At 48.6% G+C, this 9,484-nt stretch overlaps 1 protein-coding gene across 1 annotated transcript in view; it reads left to right on the top strand.

The window, feature by feature from the left end:
• The first annotated feature begins 543 nt into the window (after positions 1-543).
• The window catches only part of PITPNB (phosphatidylinositol transfer protein beta), a 49,363-nt gene continuing 40,422 nt past the window's right edge, over positions 544-9,484 (top strand). The window contains exons 1-3 of the mRNA XM_084763240.1: positions 544-678; positions 5,864-5,894; positions 8,582-8,727. Of these exons, the coding sequence (XP_084619366.1) occupies positions 659-678; positions 5,864-5,894; positions 8,582-8,727 (197 nt within the window). The 5' untranslated portion in view covers positions 544-658. The remainder of the gene's footprint in view (positions 679-5,863; positions 5,895-8,581; positions 8,728-9,484) is intronic.

Raw genomic sequence — 9,484 nt, 5'->3', positions numbered from 1 at the left:
TCTTCATCCGACATACACACATACACACACACACACACCCGACACATTCCACGTGATCCAGGGCCCTCTTCATCCGACACACACACACACACACACACACACACACACACACAGCCGACACATATGCAGCCAAAACAAAACGAAAACAATGTTTCAAGTTAGGACACGCGGCGAACCCATCCAGGGTTCATTAAGACACAGGGCTGGGTTCCTCGAACACGCTCCCGCTACACGTGAGGCGGCGGCGGCGGCGGCTCCCACACCTGCGTGGGCACAACGCCATTTGGGGCCCAGACTGGAGAACTCACTCGAAAGCGGAGGGCCCAGCGGCCTGAGGGACGTGAGGCTGGCCGGGGAGGACGTCGGGGAGCACGCAGCCCCAGCGCTCGCACCGGCGTACGCAGGCGCAACCCGAACCGCACGCGCGCGCCAACGGGCCGCGCAGCCGCAGTGGCGGCCCTCGTGCGCCGGGCGGTGGGGCGCAGAGGAGGCGGAGTCAGCCCTCCGGGCGCGCTGACGCAATGGCCGGCGGCGGAAAGGTGCGGACGCGCATGCGCGGCCGGGGCTCGGACCACCGGGGGGCGGGACCGCGCATGCGTGTCGAGAGGCCCGGCGGCTGGCGGCTGGCGGCGGCAGCTGTGAAGGGGGTTCCCGGAAGATGGTGCTGATTAAGGAATTGTGAGTGGGGTCGGTGGGCCCGAGCGAGGCTTCGGGACGCGGGCTGGGGAGGGTCGGTTTGCTCGGGGTCGCTCCCGGGATGCCGCGGGCCTCTTCCCGGAGCCCCGAGGCCCTGGGAGGGCGACGCCGCCCTCCGCAGTCAGCGCCCGGCTCGGCGGTGCGGCCGGGGCTCCCGTGGGAGCCGGGACTGCCCGGTCACCGCTCGCCCGGAAGTTTGCCCCGGACCTGACCCTAGACCGTCTCCCTGCGGCCGATCTCAGGCCCCCTCAGGTCTAACCGGGGCGACACACCGGCCCCACCTGCCTCACCGGGTTACGGTGCGGCGTTTAAAAAAAACAAAAACCAAAAAACCACATGGTGTGGCAAATGACTGTCGCGGGTGCCTCGGACCGGCCCCGGCGTTCTGTTGAAAAAGTTGTGGCTTTCCCCACTGTCTAGAGCCGAGAACCTCGCAGGAAACGGTGGCGGCAGGAAATGTTCGGCTGTCATATCCCGAACCGGTGTCCCTGTGCAATTAGGGATCTCAAGTGTGACCCATTTTCTTGTCGTTCCCCACCCCTGATTTCATTTCAGAGTCTTGAAAAGAAGAGAGCCTTAATTTATCTGTCTAGACACCTCGTCTGTGTTAACGTCAGCCGTGTAGAAACCACTAGCACAGTCCCTCCGCTTTACACTGCCCAGATTCGAGTTTCTGCGCCTGTGTACACTTTTTTTTTCCCACTTGCCCGTTTCTACCATCACAGGACCCCCTTGCTGCTCCTCTGTAGCGCTGCATACAGGCTTAATCACTCAGGGCTGCCCCGTTTCCTTCTCTTTCTGCTGCCTCGAATGCTTTTTCCTCAAATCAGTAACTCGCCTTCAAGGTGCCTACTCGTGTGTTCTGGGGCAGTTTGTGTTTGTCTTTCTGTGTGTTCTCTCTACATTGCACGCTGAACTCTGATACCTCCAGCTTTTAGAGCAGTCTTGACTACTTAGCAGACATTCAGCAAACGTTTGTTGGTTGTTGTTTTTTTTTTAGATTTGTTTATTTTTATGTGTGAGTGCTTGCCTGTGTGTGTGTGTGTGTGTGTGTGTGTGTGTGTGTGTGACATGCCAACAATGTTCTTGGAGATAAGTAGAGAGTATTGCGTTCCCTGGAGCTAGATGCTGCTGGACTCGGAACCCAGTTACTCTGAAAGAGCAGTAAGTCCTCTTAGCCGCTGGGCCATTTCTCCAGCCCCTCAGCAAACATTTGTTAAATGAATAGATGACAAATTACTTTTTAGAAGAATTTAAAAGTGTGTGTGTGTGTGTGTGTACGCGCGCGCGTGTGTATATATATGCATGTATGTACAGGCAGGTGCCACAGTGTGCTTTTGGAGATCAGAGGACAACTTGGAGGAGTAAATATAACTCTTTTTGAGACAGGGGTTCTCTGTGTAGCCTTGGCTGTCCTGGACTTGCCTTGTAGACCAGGCTGGCCTTGAACTCACAGCGATCCACCTGCCTCTGCCTCCCGAGTGCTGGGATTAAAGGTGTGTGCCACCACCGCCCGGCAAAAACTCTTCTATTGGGACCTGTACCTGGGATTCAGGCATGCTTGGAGGCAAGTGCCTTTGGCCTGCTGGGCCATCTGTGAGCCGAAAATTACTACCTTTTGTTAGTGACAGGGAACATGAAAACAGGCATACTTTTGCAAGCTGTACAGAGAAAATATTTGCATTTAAATCATGCTTATATGAAAACTTTCTTCCGAGTAACTTTAACAGTGTATCTTGCAAACGTCACATGATTCATTTTTCCAGTGGCAGATAGTAAAACAGGAGAATATGGGGCCTGACATGATGGTGCACGCCATTAATCCCAGCATTTCGGGGAGACAGAGGCAGGAGGGTCTCTGTGAGCTCGAGGCTAGCCTGGTCTACCAGGCAAGTCCGAGACAGCCCCAGAAAACCCTGTCTTGAAAAATAAACAAAACAAAAACAGGAGAATATGAGACAGAAAGAAATTGACTTGTCCCAAGCCACCTAGCAAAAGAGATGCCGCACTGATTGGATGTGAGGCATTGGTAGTTTCTAGTGTAGTAGGTAACCCCTGCCCTCAGAATGTGAATTCACCGTTGGGGAAGCCTTTGACGCTTAGGGGAGTGCTCTGCAGGAGCAGCAGTCCCGAATGGGAGCTTGCTCAGTGGGCATTTTGCAAATCTTAAGATTTGTCTTTATTATTTAAATTATGTGCACTTACGTGTGTCTGTGTACCTGAGTACAGATGTCCCTGGAGGCCAGAGGCATGGGGTCCACTGGAGCTGGCGTTAGAGGTGGTTGTGAGCTGCCTACTGTAGGTGCTGGGAACTGACCTCAGGCCCTCTGCAAGAGCTGTACCTCTGAACCATCTCTCCAGCCCTGTGCTTTGCGTACCTTTACTTTATGAAGTAAGTTAGTAAATGTTGTTACTTATGTAAACATTAATTGTTCTCATGAAGATCTCTCTTGGTTGTTTTTCTCCCCCTAGACGTTTAAGATAGAGACAGTTTTCTGCCAGTGTGTTCTTTGTCCAGCACAATGCCGCTGCTCAGAACCATTAAATGAAGTGACTCCCCTGCAGGCAGCCCCATGCACTTAGTTGTTTGTCACAGTGACTAGGTGGCTCCTGTGTGGTAAAGTAAATTACTGTGACAGATGTGTGATATCTTAGAAGAACTTTGTGTGTGTGTGTGTGTGTGTGTGTGTGTGTGTGTGTAAGAATTAAAGAGTTAAAAACAGCTTTCAGGACCAAGTGTGTTCCAGGGGTACATAGTAAGACCCTGTCTCAAACAAAACAAAACAGGCAAGGACTTTGAGGATAGGCTTGTCCCTTATTAGGGAGCAATAGACGAAATTGCCATTAGTGTAAAAGTCTTGATTTTAAAGCATTTGTTGCTGGTTCTATTTGGAAAAACACTTTGATGAGGATTTTTCAGAGATTTGATTTATCATTCTAAATGTTGTAGCCACTTTCATTTTACAGAAGATTTCTTTTGAGTCGGGCGTGGTGGCACTCACCTTTAATCCCAGCACTCGGTAGGCAGAGGCAGGCGAATCTATGAGTTCAAGGGCAGCCTCGTCTACACAGAGAGACCCTGTCTCAAACAACACAACAAGATTTCTTTGAAAGTCTTGTTAAACAAAAATGGACCTTTGAACCCCTACCAAGACCTAGCCAATGAACATGATATTCTCCACCGTTGAGTGGAGAGTGAGATCTGACTCTCACACAAACTCTGGTGCCCCTTTTCTGACCACGTCCCCTGGATGGGGAGGCCTGGCAGCACTCAGAGGAAGAATAGCAAGTTACCAAGAAGAGACTCGATATTCTAAGAGCATATATAGGGGGAGGAAGTCTCCCTCAATCACAGACATAGGGGAGGGGAGAAGGGGGGAAGTGGGAGGGAGGGAAGAATGGGAGGAAACAGGGGAAGGGCTAACAATCGAGATGTAATATGAATAAATTAATAAAAAATGTCTGTAGGTCTAAACAGCTCTGAATATATATAATAAAAATTGTTAAGCAATTTTAAAAAACCACAAAAATGGGCACCTTCTGCTAGCAAGTGTTGAAATTACCCACCTCTGATCTTTGCTTTTGTGAAATTGGTCTCCATCCTATGTCTTGGTCCAGTCCTTTAATAACTCTTGAAGTGGTCCCCAGAAGACCTCTTACCTAATTCTCCATGTTCCCGACCTCCTGCAGACCTCAGGAGATAGCCATGGCCATGTGACTCTTGGGAAAATGCTCCAGCATAGCTAGCCTCAGACTCAGAACTCTGCCAGCCTTTGCCACCACCCGGCTGAATTTACTAATTCTTTATTCTAGTGTTAATGGCCCTGAAAAATGGTTCCACACTCTTTCTTTCTCGGTCGTCTTTCTCCAGTTAATGTTCTGTGTAGTGACACAGCAAGTTATTGTGCACGGTAGGTAGGGTGAGATATGGAATGTTTGTTTGTGGAAGGACGTAACAGCGTTTTGTTCTCCATGAGAGGTAGAAGTATGACACTTCTGCCTTGAGTGGTCCTGGTCTTCAGATGACTGTCTCACACAGGGTGACGGTGACCTGCAGTGCGGAGGGATAGCAGGAAACCCCATTGTACAAATAAGGAATCTCCTTGCGGAGATACCATGGGATGTCATGATGGAAACAGTGCAGGTGTAGACTTTGAGTCGTCGTCCTGTGTTGCGGTGAGGTGGAGCTCTACAGGTGACCTTTGCTGTGCTCAGTAGCACACACTGGGACAGACTCAAGCACAGAACCTCCTCATGCTGGCTGTCTCTTGTGAGAGGTTGTGTTATTTGTAAGGTGCAAGACTGCTTATTCCAAAGCCACCTTTACTTTTGTCTCACTGAACTTGAATAATTGGATTGTGGAATGACTTCCGGAGATACTCGTTCATGAACTCGAAAGCATGTTTATGTTCCTTAAGAAGTATCAAAACCAAGCGAACAGAGCCGGGCGTGGTGGCGCACGCCTTTAATCCCAGCACTTGGGAGGCAGAGGCAGGCAGATCGCTGTGAGTTCGAGGCCAGCCTGGTCTACAAAGCGAGTCCAGGGCAGCCAAGGCTACACAGAGAAACCCTGTCTCAAAAACAACAACAGCAACAAAATAAAAAAAAGTATCAAAAGCAAGCAAACAGAGCCGGGCATGGTGGCGCACGCTTTTAATCCCAGCACTCGGGAGGCAGAGGCAAGCAGACATCTGTGAATTCGGGCCAGCCTGGTCCACAAAGTGAGTCTAGGACAGCCAAGGCTACACAGAGAGACCCTGTCTCGAAAAACCAACCAACAATCCAACCCCCCACCCCCCGCCCCCAGGGTTAGAAAGAGAGCTGAGTAGTAGCTAAGAGCACTGATTGCTCTCTTAGAAGACCCGTGTTGGGTGCCTGTGGCCTCTACCTGCTCTGCCAGTGATCCCACACTCTTGCCTTTGATGGGTGCTCACTCATACACGTAGACATAAATCTTGAAAGCGTACAGCACATACATGGTGAGTGAAACTATACTAACAATTCCATGAGTGTTCTGACCAGAGAGCTTGCAGATAATGACGTTGTTCATGCTTGCTTTCCATGTACAGGAGTCATACCTCTGCAGCTCGGGTCTTGGGGCAGTGAGGTGGGTAGCCTTCCAAGTTCGGCAATATATGTAATGTCTATTTTTTCTCTTTCTCTTTAGCCGTGTGGTTTTGCCGTGTTCTGTTCAGGAGGTAAGTATTTTTGCTTTTGTGCATTCTATTGTTATGGTCTACTGGATATGTTAACCTATGCTGTTTTATAATACGCATTTGCTGTGTGTGTGTGGGGGGGGGGCTGTAGTCCTGGGATCTGGACCCAGGGCCTCAAAAGCATTAGGCAAGCAGTCTGCCAATGAGCTATACTCTCAGCCTTAGCTTTCTTTTTCATTCCATTGTCCGTTACAGATAATAACAAATGAGCTTCTGTTATATTGTCTCATTCGGAAAGGTCTGTAGAAAATAGATTAACAAGTATAGAAATTCTGTCAACACTGTCCCAGAAAGATGAGATTCCAGCCTCCATTTAAGTACTTGTAGGTAAGAGCGCTGCCTGGAGAGAAGAGCTGGCCTCCGTGGCTGCTGGCCTTTGTCTGCCCACGGAACTTGCTTTTCTGTGACATGCTTCGCCCCACCTGAGCAGTGGGATTTAAGCCTTTGTCTTGCCTGTGGTAACGTTGAGCTTTTCTCGTGCTAACCTCACCACCCCAAGACCTTGTGTTTCACTTTAACATGGAGTTCAGCGTCCCCAGCAGATCTGTTTGTGCTAATGTGATATGACCTCATGGCTTTGCATAGCTGGCCGCATGGCTACACGCACCATACTTGTTGCTGTGCACTGCTATGGCATTGCAGATGTGACCTTACCATCAGCTGACAGGGATTGTGGTCCTGATGATACGGTGGGAATCTGAACCCTGCAGTTACAGCCAACAGGGAGGACAGCAGAGCGGCTGAGAAGTTAGCGCCTGTAGCCAAACTCAGCCCCCTGACAGTGGGTCAGAAACAGAGTGACAGATGACTGAAGACAAGGAAGAGCAGAACGGAGGAGAAGTGGTTCTCAGTGTGGCCTTGAGTACAGCTGCATGGGTGTCACCACATCACACACAGCACTGGGCGCACCAGGCCCCTGCTTTTTTTTGGGGCGGGGGGTTGTCGAGACAGGGTTTCTCTGTATGGCCTTGGCTGTCCTGGACTCACTTTGTAGACCAGCCTGGCCTCGAACTCACAGTGATCCTCCTGCCTCTGTCTCCCAAGTGCTGGGATTAAAGGCGTGCGCCCAGGCCCCTGCTCTTTATCTGCACCGTTGATACTTGAACTCACAGGTGGAACTTGACATTTATTTTTCTAGGTGTGTGTGTGTGTGTGTGTGTGTGTGTGTGTGTTTTGTGGGGGATGGGGGTGAGAGCTGATTGAAACAACTTACTGAAATCTGGAGTCTTTATATTGACACCCCAGTTCTTTTTAGTTTTTTGTTATACTCAGATGTAACAAGCATGTCTGTTGTGCCTCTGTCATCCGCAAGAGTCTGAGTTGTTATTATCTTTTTATTTGTTTGTTTGTTTGGTTGGTTGGTTTTTTGAGAGAGTGTGTTTCTCTGTGTAACCCTGGCTGTCTGGGAACTAGAGATCTGTCTGCCTCATCTTCCCAAGAGATGGGATTACAGGAGTGTGCCATCACACCTGACACTGGCATATTTTCATTAAGACCAATAAGGAAACCTAGTACTTTCTTCAAGTTACCAATTGAGTAATCTTTTGGGGGGATCCAGTCATTTAATTTCTTTACGCATTTTTGTTAGACCAAATTTGTCTTCTGTTTTAAAGACATTTTAATCCTGTTTTGGAATCTGGCATGTTGGAAAGTGGGTTTTGAAGGACTTAAGAATTGAGGCATTAGACTAACCCAAATCGCCTTTTGGGAGACAGAATACCCCCCCCCCCTGCAGTCCAGAGTCTTAAATAGATACTCACTTTGGAACATTTAAGAAATTTGTTTAGTTCCAGCCTTTCAGACCCTTCCAGATTGAGTAATACGGGTGGGGGACAGGGACGGTCAGGTTGGCTGGCATGGTGACACTGCAGTCCATGGGCTTTTCAGATGGGAGTATCTCTGCGCTTATGATGATCTTTCTGTTCTTTTAACTATAATTTTAGCTTTGAATTATGAGTTCTTAGAGATACATTTTTATGTCTTTTCTTTGAAAATAAGATTATAAAGAACAAAAATGCTTTCTCAGGCTGTCTTAGTCAAATTTGAGGAGATTGGCAATAGTTCCATGTCCTGGTCCCTGGGGCCTCCATTTTTGCTCCTTGTGGCTGCTGTGGCACAGTTCAGCACCACTGAGAGCCCTGCTTCACTATGGAGTAGGGCTGACTGAGCGCTCACCAGTCTTTGATGCTTATTTACATGTTTGTGTTTCCAGGAAGTTTGTGTTTATTGGAGAATTTTGTAGAGCAGTTCTGATCTTGGCTATCCAAGACCTTATCTTCTCAGCTGTGCTAACCCAAGCAGACCACATGCCTTGCCTCTTATTGCTGAGAATAGAGAGCTAACTGGCCGTTCAGCCTTAAGGTTACACTTCTAAGATGCAAGAGAGGTAAAAATGCTTCTCAGAGGCTGGGCAGCTGTGTTTCAGTTTGATCTAAGTGCTGACATTTTCTTAATACATGTTATTACACAAGTAAAATACTAGTGACTTTTGTTTGTGAACAAAGGAAATGCTCTGATCATCCGGCATTTGTCACTTGAGGTCCGTCTTCATGTAGAATATGTGCTGAACAGTTCGTGTGGCTTTCCTGTGTCGTCTTTATTAAGGTTTTAGCATAGGAAAGTTTTGCAGCTTTTACTGACTTAGTAAAACTCTGCTCTTTGAATTTCAGTATCAGGTTGGGCAGCTTTACTCTGTGGCAGAAGCGAGTAAGAACGAAACTGGCGGTGGAGAAGGAATCGAAGTCCTGAAGAATGAACCGTACGAAAAGGACGGAGAGAAGGGACAGTACACACACAAGATTTACCACCTGAAGAGGCAAGTGGGGTTTCCACCTGTGACCTGTGACCTGTGACCTGTGACCTGCAGCACTACTTAGCAACTTTATGAGCAGGCCCACTGAGCTATAATCTGCTGTGACCATGTGTTGTGCTTTAATTTATTATGAGCCCCTCATTTTATACTAAATCATAAAAGTAACACAAGTTCAAACAGTAGGGCAGACTGTAAAATTACACCTTCATTCTCGTCTGGAGATCTGGTTAGTTGCCAGGAGCCCTGGCTGCTCTTGCCGAGGATCCAGGTTTGGTTCCCAGCACCGAGTGGTGGCGCACTTCCATCCGTCACTCGAGTTCTGTGGGATCCAGCACCATGGATACCTGGTACTTCTGACCCCATGAGTACCAGACACGCTTGTGACACATGCACACACACACACACACACACACACACACACACACACACGTAAACAAACCCTAACCCTACACATAAAGTTAAGATAAATATATCCTCACCCTTGTCATCCATATCCTTGACTAACACTTGAAGTACTTGAAGGGTTATCCCTCCAGATGGTAGCTCATCCGTGCTTTTATGTGATATCTTGAGTGGTCTTTTTTGCTTCTAATGGGCATGTGGGTGGGTGTGGGCTTTTTGGGTAAGTGTGTTTGCTGGTGTTTGTGGATGAAGGTCTCCTCTGAGATAGGGCTCGTTTTAACCTGGAGTCAGCCAGTTATACTAGACTGACTGCTACTGGTATTGTGGGTACAGACCACTGTGCCCAGCACTTAGACGT

This window comes from Acomys minous (genome assembly GCF_964271855.1).
Source record: "Acomys minous genome assembly, chromosome: 16".
In the NCBI taxonomy this organism is placed as follows: domain Eukaryota; kingdom Metazoa; phylum Chordata; class Mammalia; order Rodentia; family Muridae; genus Acomys; species Acomys minous.
The sequence above is the reverse complement of the archived record's forward strand: the minus strand, read 5'-3'. Positions and strand labels throughout refer to the sequence as shown.